Genomic DNA, 15,327 nt, shown 5'->3' on the forward strand with positions numbered 1-15,327 from the left:
AGTGCCCATACTGGTTTCCCAGTGCCCATAATGGGCTCCCAGTGTCCTGTGTGACATTTCTAGCTGCTTCTTTTTTTGCTTTTCAGGCTGCTGCGGTGCCCTGCTGGCACTGATGCTGGATGATTGTTAAAGTCCCTTCCAACCCAATCCCAGTCTGTGATTCCATGGAACTGGGCTGTGATGTTTGCTGTGTCCTCTTCGTTCCCTTCTTTGCCATTCTCAGGTCTTGTTTATCACTTTTTGTCCCTGTCTGGCCATTCCTGAGTCCTCTGTGTTACTTTTTTGGCCATTCCTGACCCTTGGTGAGCGAAGGGGACCCATGACCATGGTGGATTCCTCCAGGATCCTATTGGGCTCCAGCAGTGCTGGAAACCATCTCAGTGCTGCTCATTTCACAGTCTTCAAGCTTTATTTTTACCCTGACATCTCTGTTTAACACAGCTTGTTAATTCTCTTTTGTCCCCAACAAAGACTTCAGTGTGAGAACACCCCCTGTTGGAACTCAGTCTTCCTCCCATGGCTTTATTTCTGATTGCTTTCTTTTCCCCCTGTTTATCCACCAGCCCATGCCCAACACGCACCGACCGATTCCTGGTAGATTCCTTTATGGAAGCTTCAATTTTCCTTCAGCATCTCCATGTTAGTTCAGTTTCTATGGGAACTGAGAAAGGAGAAATGCAGAGTACCTGCTCCATCTTCCTACCCGTGCATTTGGTATCTGCGTACAGCGCAGAAGAGATGCATGGAGGCTGACGTTGAGGAGGTTCCATCTCTTCTGCTGGATGGGCGAGGTGGGATTTTGCTGTCAACCCAGTGTTGGGTCTCATTCCACATCTCAGGGGATTTGGTTCCCATCTTGGGGGCTTTGAATCCCGATGGAAGGAGGGAACTGTGGTTGCTTATGGATGCCCCAAGGTGATTCAGAGTTGGAGGATTGAGCATTGGAGAATGTCCCAGCGCTGCGTGATGGGGACGAGGTGGCATGTTTGGTCCCTGTTTTTTTTCTATGGAAGGAGATCCCATCACCGTGCTGGTGCACAGAGCAGTGTTAACAGCAACGTTGGCGCTTAGCTCTGCTCTTCGTGCATTCCCTAAACTCTTCCTCAGATCCTCCCCATGGCTCAGGAAGCCTAATTTCATTTGTCCCGGCCCTTTTGTTGCTGGGGCAGTCCTTTGTCAAGAGGTGAAGGCTTATGCAAACTCTCTGCTGTTCCCATAGCGATGGTAAGATTAATATTTAAAAGCAGCATTCCAGGTTATCCTGATATCTATTCCTTCAGCTCGCCAGGAGGAGAAGGAGCTGGCAGAGAGCCGGGAGGCTCAGCCCTATGCAAAACCCCACTGCACACTGGGCTGCCCCCAGCACCGTGCACGGAGTGAAGCGCCCACAGCCATGGCACTGTCCCAGTTCCACAAGGACCCGGAATTGCTCGGGGTGGGTGTGCCATTTAGATTGCAAATCACCTCCACGTTGCAAATCCACGCTGTCCTGCTTTGCTTTCACGGCTGCCTGTTCCCTTCAAATGAGTTTTTGGGTTTTTGTGTGAGTGCTGGAGCTGTCGTTGGGCTTTGAGGAGGAAAGGGGATGGCTGGGGTGCTGCGAGCTGCTTGGGAAGGGGCTTGAGATGCCTTCAAGCAGCCCCAGGTGGGGAAAAAAGGACCCTCAAAATTGTTAGAGGCAGAGAGTGACCTGGGTTGGAAAAGACCCTTTTGGAGTCATGGAACCATGGGCTGATCTGAGTTGGAGAAAAGCTTCTTAGAATGGTGGAACCGTGGGATAAAGTCCCTCTTAGATCATGGAACCATGGGGTGATCGAGGTTGGAAAAGATTCTCTTAGAATGACGGAACCATGGGGTTAAGATCCTCTTAGAATCACGGAACCATAAGGTGCTCTAGGTTGAAGAAGACCATCCTGGAATCACGGAATCGTGGTGTGATCTGGGTTGGAGAAGACCCTCGTAGATCATGGAACCACGGAGTGATCTGGGGTGGAAAAGACCCTCTTAGAATGGTGGAAGCATAGGGTGGTGTGGCTCGGAAAAAAATACCTGTAGAATGGTGGAACCATGAGGTGAAAACCTTCTTAGAGTGATGGAACCGTGGAATGCTGTAGGTTGTAAAAGATCTTCTTGGAATCATGGAACCATGGAGTGATCTGGGTTTGAGAAGACCCTGTTAGAATGAGGGAATCGTGGGGTGATCTGGGTTGGAAATGGTGTAACCATGGGATGATCTGGGTTGGAGAAGACCCTGTTAGAATGCTGTTACCACTTGGTGCTTGAGGTTGGAAAAAACCCTGTTAGGATGATGGAACCATGAGGTAAAGATCCTTTTAGAGTCATGGAACCATGGGGTGACGTGAGCTGGAGAAAATGTTAGAATGGTGGCACCATGTGGTGCTCAAGGGTGGAAGATGGAATGAATGATGGAACCATGGGGTGACCTACGTTGGAAAAGACCATGGGGACCCCAGAGTCCAACCATCCTCCTAACCTACCCCATCCCATCACTGACCAGTCACCAGGGCTGCGCGCTGCCCTGGCCCGAGAGGAACGATGAGATTCTTATTTCTGAGCACAGTTGTGGTGCAACTCAGAGTTATTTATAGGCTCCGTCTTGCAGCACTTCTCTCCCCAAGCACATCCGTGGGTGGAACTGAAGCTCTGTTTCTCCCTGAAACATCTTTTTGTTCCATTTATTACCAGAAAGGGAGCCCGGAGGGAGATGCAGAGTCAGCCCGGCAAGCCTGGGGGCAACAGCTCCATCTCATCCCTGGCTTCTGTCCGATCGCTGTATTTATGGCCTCAGAAATGTCTTCCAGGGCAGGAACTTACCAGCAGCTGTGTGGAGATGGAGGAGTCGTGGGATCAGCGCCTGTAGCTCAGGGAATGCTTCTCTTTGTACAGATTGTCCTCAAAATCCGTAGGCGAGCAGTTGGGTTCGGGGCTCAGCAGGAACACGAAATTTCCCTCGGAACCAATGTGTGAAACGTTCCATCTGGGGTTTTTATGGCAACGACGGATGTGGTTTGGTGATGGGAGACCATAGGTCGGGTGGTGGTTGAGTTTGGTGAGCGTCACACAAACCTGTGAGCATCACAATGGTGTTTCCAACCTGGATGCTTCCATGATCCTACAGCAGCGTTGGCCCCACTCACGTCCTTAACGACTCATTTCAGCTCTTTGCTTTTCATCCTTCCTTAACTTAACATTTAATATCTGGGACTTTGCTTTCTGGTTTTATTTCCCGTAGTTCCTTGTTGGCTTTTCTGCCTACGTCAACTGGAAATAGCTCTAGAAAAAGAGGAGGGTTTGGAGCAGGAGGGGCAGAGGGCAGTCTGAGCACTCAAGGAACTGGTGGAGTGCAACCCAAGTTTTGGGTTTTGCTGCTTATGTTCAGAGGGCTGAGCTGAGTGGGAGAGCAGTGCCCGTGTAAATGGGAGGAGAACATCACTATAAATGGGAGAGCCAACGGCCCTATAAATGAGAGAGCTTCTTCCTTAGGAATGGTAGAGCAGTGCCCCTACAAATGGGAGAGTCCAGGTCTCTATAAACATGAGAGCAACGTCCCTATAAATGGGGGAGTCAACGTCTCTGTGAATGGGAGAGCAGTGCCCCTAGGAAAGGGAGGGGAACATCCTTATAAATGGTAACTAACTTCTCTCTGGATGGGAAAACAGTGTCACTAAAAATGGGAGAGCCAGTGGCTCAGTAAGTGGAACAGCAGACCTCGCTGGAAGAGCCCAACTTGGAGCTATTTTGCCCTCAAACCTTTCTCCCCACGGAGTTCTCCTGTTTTCACCCCACAGTGGTGGGAGGGGGTGAGGGATTTAGGGAATGCAGTGATTCAGAGCGTCCTCTGAACAGAGGGAGCCCTCTGCAGCCCTCTCTGCATGGCTGCATCCCGCATTTGGTGCTGCACAGCCTTTGGAATGGGGCACACGGGACACTCACAGCTTCGGACCGTGCCGTATCTCACACCTATAAACTGGGATTTCTACCCAAAAATCCAGGTGTAGCCTCTGTGGTGCTCTGATTCAGACTTAGAACCATATCAGGAGGGCAGGAATTGGGGTTATTCTGTGGCCATCACTGATGGAGTTTTCCCAGGGACCATCGCTGGATGCAGGGATTGAGGTTTTCTGCTGTTTGGGGGCTGCTGCTGCCCCAGAAGTTGAGTAACCCCATCCCATCCAGAGCTTTTTCTGCCATACCAATGTGCTCAATGTGCCCAAAACTAATATTTTTTTCCATCTCCCATTGCCATGTTAACAACAACAAAAAAAAAAAGTTATACTTTTTGGGTTAATTTTTCAGTAAAAATAAATTTTCAGTGAAATAATTATTGAGCGAAACTGTTTTTGAACGAAATTCTGAGCAAAACCATTTTTGAGTTAACAGAAATGAAAAAAGAATGCTGCTTGGGGAATCAAATGAAGGTGGGATGGGTTGTTGTTGTGATTACTGTTGAGTTTTAAGGGTGGAAATGAGGTGGGAGTGATCTCCTCTGCAGAACTGAGAGGTGAGAGCTGGGTATGGGGGTCACGGTCAGTGGGCATGGCGATGGGATGGGGTTGAGGCTGGACTTGGAGGTCTCTTCCAACCTTACTGGTTCTGTGGTTCTGTTTTAGGGTCGTGGTAGGGATGGGTTGGGGTTGTACTTGATGTTCTTGAGGTCTTCTCCAGTGCTAATGGTTGTGATTCTATTTAGGGACACACTTGGGGATGGGTTGGGGATCTTGGAGGTCTTCTCCAGCCCTAATGATTCAATGATTCTTTCTAGGGATACGATGGGGATGGGTTGGAGTTGGACTTGGTGGTCTTGAGGTCTTTTCCAGCCCTAATGATTCTGTGGTTCTTTTTAGGGAAACAATGGAGATAGGCTGGGGTTGGACTTGGTGGTCTTGAGGTCTTTTCCAGCCTTAATGATTCTTGCTCGTTAAGCAGAGTGCCGTGGCACACTGGGGGTGCGTCATTCTACCCTTCTGAGACAGATGTGGGTCAGGTCTCCAGAACCAAAGGATTTGTGTTGTGTGTTTATGGAGCAGATTGTCTTGAGGGAGATCACACGGCACGTGTGGGACAGCCAGGAGATCAGGCGTAGCCAACATGGGTTCACGAAGGGCAGGTCCTGCTTGACCAACCTCATCTCCTTCTACGATCCAGTGACCCGCCTGGTAGACAAGGGAAAGGCTGTTGATGTGGTCTGCCTAGACTTCAGCAAGGCCTTTAACACAGTATTCTCCTGCAGAAGCTGGCAGCCTGTGGCTTGGACAGGTGCACTCTTGGCTGGGTAAGGAACTGGCTGGAAGGCTGGGCCCAGAGAGTGGTGGTCAGTGGAGATAAATCCAGCTGGCGACCGGTCACGAGTGGTGTTCCCCAATATCTTTATTGATGACCTGGATGAGGGCATTGAGTGCACCCTCAGTAAGTTTGCGGATGACACCAAGTTGGCTGGAAGTGTCGATCTGCCTGGGGGTAGCGAGGCCCTACAGAGGGATCAAGACAGGCTGGAGAGCTGGGCTGAAGCCAATGGGATGAGGTTCAACAAGGCCAAGTCCTGCACTTTGGCCACCACAACCCCAGGCAACGCTACAGGCTTGGGGCGGAGTGGCTGGAAGACTGTAGGAAAATGGACCTGGGGGTGTTGATTGATGCTTGGCTGAACATGAGCCAGCAGTGTGCCTGGGTGGCCAAGAAGGCCAGTGGCATCCTGGCTTACATCAGGAATGGTGTTGCCAGCAGGAACAGGGAAGTGATTGTCCCCCTGTACTCAGCTCAGGTGAGGCTGCACCTCGAGTGCTCTGTTCAGTTTTGGGCCCCTCACTGCAAGAAAGACATTGAGGCCCTGGAGCGTGTTCAAAGAAGGGCAACAAAACTGGTGAAGGGGTCTGGAGCACAGGTCTTACATGGAGCGACTGAAGGAGCTGGGATTGTTCAGTCTGGAGAAGAGGAGGCTCAGGGGAGACCTTATTGCTCTCTGTAACTACCTGAAGGGAGGTCGTAGTGAGCTGGGGGTCGGCCTCTTCTCTCGTGTAACTAGAGGGAATGGCTTCAAGCTGCAGCAGGGGAGATTGAGGCTGGATGTTAGGAAATCCTACTTTTCTGAAAGAGTGGTTAGGCACTGGAATGGGCTGCACAGGGAGGTGTCCAGGAAACATTTGGATGTTGTGTTGAGGGATGTGGTTTCCTGAGAGCTATTGGTGATTGGTGGATGGTTGGACTGGATGATCTTGTAGGTCTTTTCCAACCTTGGTGATTCTGTGATTCTGTGTTGAGTTTCTTGTTTCTGTTGACCTGAAGGCCCAGTGTCCACATGGAGTTGACTCTTCTGGCTGTAGTTAGATGATTCTGGGTATAGTTGAGTACTTCCAGATGAAGTTGAGTACTTCTGGGTGAAGTCAGGCTCTCCTAGGTGTAGCTGTACTCTTAATCACGTAGTTGAATGCTTCTGGTTGTGGTTGTTGGACTTTTCTGGTTGTAGCTTGAGGCTTCTGGTTGTAGTTGGACACTTGGTGTGGTTTGATGCTTTTGGAGGGTACTTGGATGCTTCTGGGTGTAGTTGGGTTATTTTGGGTGTAGTTGTATGCTTCTGGGTGTAGTTGGATTCTGGTTTTAGTTGGGCACTTCTGGGCATCTGCAGTTGGTGAACTCCCATTGTCTGCAAGATCACGTGTTAATTAAATCCTCTTCTGAATTTCTGCCTTCAGCTGATGGCAGGAGGAAGGGCAAGGAGTCTCAAGCCATGGGTTGTTTTGTTCCATTTTTGTGCAAAGAGCCCCAAAACCCTCAGAAAGAACTCCTCATTTGGTAGAGGTGCAGGGTTGGGGTGGTGAGTGGCTCTGGTTTGGGCACTGATGCGGCTCAGGGGTGTGTTGGGGTGACATGGGACAGAGATAGAATGGCCTATGGAGATGGGATGTCTTAGGGAAGTGGGATGTCCTATGGAAATGGGGTGTCCTATGGAGATCCTTGTGGAAGTGGGACGTTCAATGGAGATGGATGTCCTATGAAGATGGGATGTCCTGTAGAGGTGGGATGTCCTATGGAGGTGGAATGTCTGAGGTGAAATATGGACCAGAGCTGGGATTTGCGCTGGAGATGGAGTATCTCAGAATCACAGAATGGCCAGGGTTGGAAGGGACCTGAAGGATCATGAATCTCCAACCCGCCTGCCACATGCAGGACCACCAGCCTCCTCATTTAATGCTAGACCAGGCTGCCCAGGGCCCCATCCAACCTGGCCTTGAACATTTCCAGGGATGGGGCATCCACAACCTCTGTGGGCAGCTGTTCCAGCACCTCACCACTTTCTCTGTGAAGAATTTCCCCCTGACGTCCAACCTAAATCTCCCCTCCGTCAACTTAAAACCATTTCCCCTCGTCCTGCTGTAATCTACCCTGTCTCCATATCCTACGGAGCTGGGATGTGCACTGGAGGTGGGATGCACTGTGGAGGTGGGATGTGGCACAGAGGTGGAACGTACCATGGAACAAACTGGAACCCAGTAAGTTCCATCTGAACAACTGTGGCGTGAGGATGCCAGAGCACTGGCATAGGTTGCCCAGAGCTGGGGGAGTCTCCTTCTCTGGAGATGCTCAACCCTGGTTCCTGTGCAGCCTGCTTTGGGTGAGGTCCCATCCATCCCCTACGATCCTGCAGTTCTGTGACACAGAGGTGCGGTGGCCCCGAGAATGCTGCTCTCTTGGTCACACTCACCCCTTCCTCCTTCCATCCCTTTTCCCCTTCAGGCTGGAATGGGTGGAAATCATCGAACCTCGGACCCGGGAGCGCATGTACGCCAACCTGATCACGGGGGAGTGCGTGTGGGACCCGCCGGCCGGCGTGCGCATCAAGCGCACCAATGAGAACCAGTGGTGGGAGCTCTTTGACCCCAACACCTCCCGCTTCTACTACTACAATGCCACCACGCAGCGCACGGTCTGGCACCGCCCGCAGAACTGCGACATCATCCCTTTGGCCAAACTGCAGACCTTGAAGCAGAACACGGAATCTCCTCGAGCGTCTACCGAAAACAGCCCCGGCCGGAGCAGCAATGTCAGCAGGGAGGGCAGCACCAGCTCCTCCCTGGAGCAGGAGTTGGAAGGCAACGAGAAAGCGGTCGAGACGACGAGGTCGAGCCGGCAATCGGCCCCGTATGCTGCAGTGAAGGAAGAAACGGAAAGGTGAGAGCTGGGGCGGTGCGGTGTGAGGTTGGGTGTTGGTGACCTGTGCTGCAGGAAAGCAAAGTTCTGCAGTGTGGAGGGGTTTTGGGGTGGTTGCTATGGGTGGATGTTGGGGTTTTGGGGTGGTTGCTATGGATGGATGTTGGGGGTTTTGGGGTGGTTTCTGTTAATGGGTTCTGGGGTTCTAGGAGTGGTTGTGTTGGGTTCCAGGTAGATGTTGGGATTCTAGGGTTGGGTTGTGGATTGGTGTTGGGGTTCTGGGGATGGTTGTGTTGGGTTATGGGTGGATGTTGAGGTTTTAGGAGTTGTGTTGGGTTATGGATGGATTTTGAGGTTCTAGGAGTGATTGTGTTGGGTTGTGGATGAATTTTGAGGTTCTAGGAGTGATTGTGTTGGGTTATGGATGGGTGCTGGGATTGTAGGGATAGTTGTGTTGGATTACGGATGGATGTTTGGGTTCTAGGGGTGTTGTGTTGGGTTATGGATGGGTGCTGGGTTTCTAGGGTTAGGTTGTGGATTGATTTTGGGATTCTAGGGATGGTTGTGTGGGGTTATGGATGGATGTTGGGGTTGTAGGCGTGGTTGTGTTGGGTTTTAGGTGGAGGTTGGTGTTGAAGTGATGGTTGTGTTGGGTTGTTGGATGGGTGTTGGGGTTCTAAGTGTGATTATGTTGGATTTTGGATGGATATTAGGGTTCTGAATGTGATTATGTTAGATTATGGACTGATGTTGGGGTTCTAGGGGTGGTTGTGTTGGGTTGTTGGATGGGTTTGGGGATTCTAAGTGTAATTATGTTGGATTTTGGATGGATATTAGGGTTCTAAGTGTGATTATGTTGGATTATGGATGGATGTTGGGGTTCTAGAGATGATTGTGTTGGGGCTCTAAGGGTGGTTCTGTTGGTTTTGACCCAACACCATAATCATGTGCTCACCTTGCCCTGCTGCTGCTTGGAGCTGATCTTTGGGACTTCAATAGCAAGTTTATCTTGGTGCTCATCAAACACAGAGCTCTTCCCAGCAGGAATTCTGGGGTACTGCTTATGATTCTGGTGACCTTTCTGCAAGAAACTCATGACCTCAACCATTTTGCTGTGGGCTCTGGTAGAGGAGGTGCCTTTGGCCACCATTGGGTGCCTTTGCACGAGGACAGCTGAAATTACCCCAAGATTTACCCACCTCTAATATTTTATGGAAGAATCCTCAGATCTGGCATTTCTAACCTGAAATGGGGGAAGGTGACACGAGGGGCAGAGCGCTCTGTCCACATCATATTTCTTTTTTTTTCACGTTATTTCCTTGAATTATTGGGGATCTGGCAGATATTTGCTGAACGCAACAAACTGCGTACGGAGAGCGTCAGACCCGGAGCACCGCTTACATAACCACTAAGAAAACCATCTTCTCCCCTTTATTAGGAGCTGTAATTAAGCGTATGGTGCTCAGGGCGGAGGATTAGGGCAGGGATTTCAGTTCTATTCCTGGCCTGGCCACTGAGCTGTGCTATTTCGGTCGCACCACTTTCCCCGGGTTTGTAAATAAGAGCAGAGCCGGTGGGGAATGGTGGCACCTCCTGTTTCAGGGAGGGGGAAAAAAGGAAAAAAATGGAAAGACTAGATGTGGTGCTGTTTTTTTAATTATTATTCTGAGTTGATGCTGTATGCAGAGCTGCCTGTGGCTCTGCCTTGTGGGTTTTTAAACCAGTGACGTTTCCCTCATGGGATTCTGTGCTGCAGATGCTGTGGGTGGGGAGGGATGAGAGGCACCTCCAGATGTGTTGCCCCCCCCCCCAGATGTGTTCCTTCAGATGTGCATCTCCCCACACGCTCTGCTCCCCAGATGTGCATTCCTTCAGATGTGCTCCTCCCCCCAGGTGTGTTCCTTCAGTTGTACACCTCTCCCAGATGTGCATCTCCCTCCAGATGTGTTCCTTCTGATGTGCATCTCCCCAAGATGTGCCCCTCCCCCCAGCAGTGCTGCTTCTTGAGCCCCCCTCCAGCACAAAACCACCAAAAAATGTCTTTTCTGCCTTTTTCCGTCACTCGGCCACTCTTGTGGCTCCAAAGTCCTTTGATTTTGTAATCACTTTGCAGCTTAATTACTCTCATACCAGATCCCGCTCATCCAACAGTGATTCCTTCAACTGCATCTGGGCAAAAATTGTGGATCTGGGGAGGAATCTGAGCCAGAGGCTTTGCTCACCTGGAAGCATTTAAATTTGACTTTTCCCCATTCTTTTATGCCTCCTTAGGGCTCAATTTCGGGATGTTCCTGTGCTCTGGAGTTTTATTTGGTAACTCAGACGTTCCTCCAACCTGAGCCATTTTTTCTGGGTTCCCCAGGTTCTGCACTCAGAGTGGTTGTAGGTTTTTCCATCCGTGGGGATCTCCTCCCAGTCACACCAGAGCTGATCAGTGTGCTTCAAACACGACGACTGCGACACCCGGAGCCAAATGTGGCTCTACAAAAACCTCTCCCGTTGATCTCAAACAAAACAAAACTTCACCGTCTGATGTCCGTGAGCTTCTGCTTTGATAGGAAGAGTTGACTGCTGCAATTGTAGGCACCCAAACCACCATGGGATATTGTAGGTACCCCAAAGACAGCTGGATTTTGTAGACACCGAAAAGACCATAGGATATTATAGATACTCCAAAGATAATCGGATATTGTAGGAACCCAGAAGACCATGGGATACTGTAGGTGACCCAAAGACAGTCAGATATTGTAGGTATCCAAAGGACCATGCGATATTGTAGGCACCCAAAAGACCATCAGATTTTTTAGGTACCCAGAAGATCATGAGACATTGTAGGTACCCCAAAGACAGTTGGATTTTGTAGGTACCCCGAAGACTATCGGATTTTGTAGACACCAAAAAGACCATGGGATATTGTAGGTACCCAAAACTCCGTGGGATATTGTAGGTACCCCAAAGACAATCGGATGTTGTAGGTACCCAAAACACCATGGAATATTGCAGGTACCCAAAAGGTGATGGGATGCTGTAGGGTATCCAGAAGACCATTTGATGTTGCAGGTATCCAGAAGATACGTTTGGCTTTGCTCTGAGGGTTTTCCCTTTTCTCCACTTCACTTCCCACCTCTTCCTTCCAAGGGTTGAAATTTTCCTGCTCTTCAGGAGTTGGATCCGGTGATCTTCGTGGGTCCCTTCCAACTTGAGATGTTCTTTGATTTCACAATCGCAGAACTCACCTGGAGGTGTGGAGGCCATAAGGCAAAAAGTCCGTTCCTGTGCTCCCTGAGCAAAGGGTGGCGATGAGTAGGAGTGGTTTTGGAGCTAACTGCAGCATGGCAGATGAAAATATGCCAAAAAAAAAAAAAAAAGGTTTAATGGTATGACCTGCATTGCTTCACCCATTGGAGCCATTATGGGTGTCCAGAGGGAGTGGGACCAACGCTGTTGGATGACTGTGACCCTTTTTTCTGTGTGTGGCTGGTGTGAAGAATCGAAAGCTAAGAGCACACCAGGTTTTGTCCAAAAAAAAAGGGACACCAAGTGGCCATGAGCCGTCCCTCAGGACAGAAGGGATGGGAAATGTGGGGTTGATGCAGAATCCCAACAAAGGGCCCCCAAAGGAAATGCCCAAGGGCAGCACAGAGCCGGGAGATGTTCTGGTCCCTCTGGCCTCCTTCATGAATAAGGGAGAATGGAGCATTGGCAGGGTGGGATGTGAAGGTGGAGACCACAGTTGTGGAGGGCTTGGTCACATGGTTGGACTCAGTGGTCTTTGTAGATCCCCTCTGACTGAATTAAATCTAGCCTGTACTGTCCTGTTATATTCTATCCTATCCTATTCCTTTCCAGTTCTATCCTATCCTATCCTATCCTATCCTATCCTATCCTATCCTATCCTATCCTATCCTATCCTATCCTATCCTATCCTATCCTATCCTATCCTATCCTATCCTATCCCATCCTAATCCTAATCCTAATCCTAATCCTAATCCAGTCCAATCCTATTCCATTGCATTCTATTCAATTTCATCCCATCCCATCCTATTCTACTCCACTTCATTCTATCCAAATTTTTCCCATGCCATCCCACCCTGTCTTATTCCATCCTATCCTCTCCTAATCCTATCCCATTCCAATCCAATCGTATCCTATCCCATCCCATCCCATTCCATCCCATCCTGTCCTATCCTCTTCTATTCCATTTCCTTCTGTCCAGTTTTTTCCCATCCCATCCTATGCTGTCCCATCTTATCCTGTCCTAATCCTATCACATTCCAGTCCTGTCCTGTCCTGTCCTGTCCTGTCCTATCCTGTCCCACTGCATTCCATTCCATTTTATCCCATCCCATCCTATCTGATTTAGCAGTTAGAGTTAGGGTACTACGGTTAGACTGCGGTTGGACTTGATGATCCTTGAGGTCCCTTCCAACCTGAGTAATTCTATGATTCTTTGATTCTGTTATTCTATTTTATCCCATTCTATCCTATCCTATTCTATTCTATTTAATCTATCCAATTTTTTCCCATCCCATCCCATCCCATCCCATCCCATCCCATCCCATCCCATCCCATCCCATCCCATCCCATCCTATCCTATCCTATCCTATCCTATCCTATCCTATCCTATCCTATCCTATCCTACCCTATCCTACCCTATCCTATCTCATCCCATCCCATCCCATCCTAATCCTATCCCATTCCATCCCATCTCATCCCATCCTCTACCAAACACCCAATGAAGGTCTCCAGGCTGACTGCCAGCGATGGGATCCGGCCCCGAGCTCAGAGCCCACACCCTTTCCTGTGGACGGGCTCCGCTGACCCCAAAGCGAAGGGGAGGTGGATGAGGACCCCCAGTAACCCTCTGTTCCCCATTACTGTGTTGCAGTTCGTCGCCCTCCGGAGTGTTTGAGAAAGAATGTGACATTTATCGGGATTACAACACGGAAGGCCAACTCCTCCACTACAGGTAGCCAGCATCTCCCTCTGCTTTGGGTTCAGGTCCAATGTGTGGTTGCATAGGTGTGGGGCAGCTTTTGGGGGGGTTCTCCTGCTCGTCACTTGCTGCACTTTGCTCAGCTTTACACGCACCCTTAAATACACCTCAGGGGTTTTTTTTGTTGGTTCTTTGGAGCAGGAGCCCTCCATTCTCATTCCGGCTCCTAATCATAACCCCACAGAGCAGAAGCTGGGGGCTGTGCAGTGATGGGGCCACAGCACAGGGTTCCATTTGCTCTTTTGTGGCTTGTTTTCACCCAAAACAGAAGCATTTTGAGGTTGTAGGGGAAATGCAGTTGCTGTGGTTGCTCTGGGTACGTTTTTGGGGCTGTTGGAGCCGCTTGGTGATACGGTGCCGACATCCAAGCAGCTTGGCTCGGCTGTTGCAGAATTTCATACAATGGTTTCCCAATATTTGCTCTTCATTTCTTCTCCAAAAGGGGGGGAGGAGTGCCATCATTGGAGGAGGGACGTGATGGCGTCGCTGTCCCTGGAGGTGTTCGATGAGCTGTGGAGATGTGGCACTGAGGGAGTGGTTAGAGGGCCCTATGGAGGTCCCTGTAGAGCTATCGATAGACGTCTTTATCGAGGTTCCTGTAGAGGTCTTTATAGAGATCTCTGTAGAGATCCTCACAGAGGTCCCTGTAGAGGTCTTTATAGAGGGACCTCTTCTGTAGAGGTCTCTGTGGAGGACCCTGTATTGGTCCCTTGGAGAAGTCCTTGTGGAGATTCATTTAGAGGTTCCCATGGAGGTCTTTGTAGAGGTCCTCATAGAGGGCACAGAATCACAGAACTGTAGGGGTTGGAAGGGACCTCCAGAGATCATCGAGTCCAACCCCCCTGCCAAAGCAGGATCCCTACACCAGGTCGCACAGGTAGGTGTCCAGGCAGGTCTTGAATATCTCCAGAGAAGGAGACCCCACAACCTCCCTGGGCAGCCTGTTCCAGTGCTCCATCACCTCACCGTAAAGAAGTTCTTGCGCACATTGGTGCGGAACTTCCTATGCTCCAGCTTCTGGCCATTTCCCCTTGTCCTGTCTCCGCACACTGCTGAAAAGAGTCTGGCCTCGCCACTTTGCCCCCCACACCTTAGATATTTATAGACCTGGATCAGGTCCCCTCTCAGTCTTCTTTTCTCAATGCTGCACAGACCCAGATCACTCAGCCTTTCTTCATAGGGGAGATGCTCCAGGCCCTTCACCATCTTTGTGGCTCTCCGCTGGACTCTTTCCAAGAGATCCCTGTCTTTTTTGTACTCAGGAGCCCAGAACTGGACACAGTACTCCAGATGAGGCCTTACCAGGGCAGAGTAGAGGGGGAGGATCACCTCCCTCGACCTGCTGGCCACGCTCTTTTTAACGCACCCCAGAATGCCACTGGCCTTTTTGGCCACCAGGGCACCCTGCTGGCTCATGGCCAACCTGTCGTCCACCAGGACACCCAGGTCCCTCTCCGCAGAGCTCCTCTCCAGCAGGTCATCCCCCAACCTGTACCGGTGCATGGAATTATTCCTCCCCAGATGCAAGACTCTACACTTGCTTTTGTTAAACCTGAAGGTCCCGATAGAGGTCTCCATGGAGGTTCCTGTGAAGCTCTTTGGAGAAGTCCTCGTGGAGATCCCTATCGAGGTCTCTGTGGATGTCCCTGTAGAGGTTCCTACAGAGGTATTTGTAGAGGTCCTTGTAGAGGTCTCTGTAGAGATCCTCATTAAGGTCACTGTTGAGGTCTTTATAGAGGGACCTCTTCTGTAGAGGTCTCTGTAGAGGTCCCTATGGTTGGGTCTGTGTAGAGATTTTTGCAGTGCTCCCTGTAGAGATCTTAGTAGAGCCCTCTGTAGAAGTCCATATAGGGGCCTTCTCTTCGTCCCTGACATTTCCTGCTCCACAGGAGTCACCTCTGAGCTGTCGACAAAATGTGTGTGGAAGCTGTAGTGCCTTCATGTGGACATGAGGAATGGGTTTCATTTCCACCAGTGCCCAGGAAGGAGCAGCTCTGGGACCCTTGTAGCACCATGGGGCTGAGGTGAGGGACCAGGACACCACGACGAGGACTCCAACCTCATCTCTGCTGCCCTCTGGAATCTGGTGGCCATGGATGGCAGGATCTGGTGGCCATGGGTATCAGGATCTGGTGGCCGTGAATGGCAGAATCTGGTGACCACAG

General features: G+C 50.3%; 1 protein-coding gene across 2 annotated transcripts in view; it reads left to right on the forward strand.

Annotated features, from left to right (window-relative positions):
- Positions 1 to 15,327, forward strand: part of ARHGAP39 (Rho GTPase activating protein 39) — an 84,018-nt gene that overhangs the window by 48,329 nt on the left and 20,362 nt on the right. For both annotated transcript variants that reach the window (XM_090138172.1, XM_090138173.1), the window contains exons 2-3: positions 7,753 to 8,187; positions 13,055 to 13,135. In XM_090138172.1, the coding sequence (XP_089994298.1) occupies positions 7,753 to 8,187; positions 13,055 to 13,135 (516 nt within the window). The remainder of the gene's footprint in view (positions 1 to 7,752; positions 8,188 to 13,054; positions 13,136 to 15,327) is intronic.

Source organism: Phasianus colchicus, chromosome 3 (genome assembly GCF_987193195.1).
Source record: "Phasianus colchicus chromosome 3, bPhaCol1.hap1.1, whole genome shotgun sequence".
NCBI classification, from domain to species: domain Eukaryota; kingdom Metazoa; phylum Chordata; class Aves; order Galliformes; family Phasianidae; genus Phasianus; species Phasianus colchicus.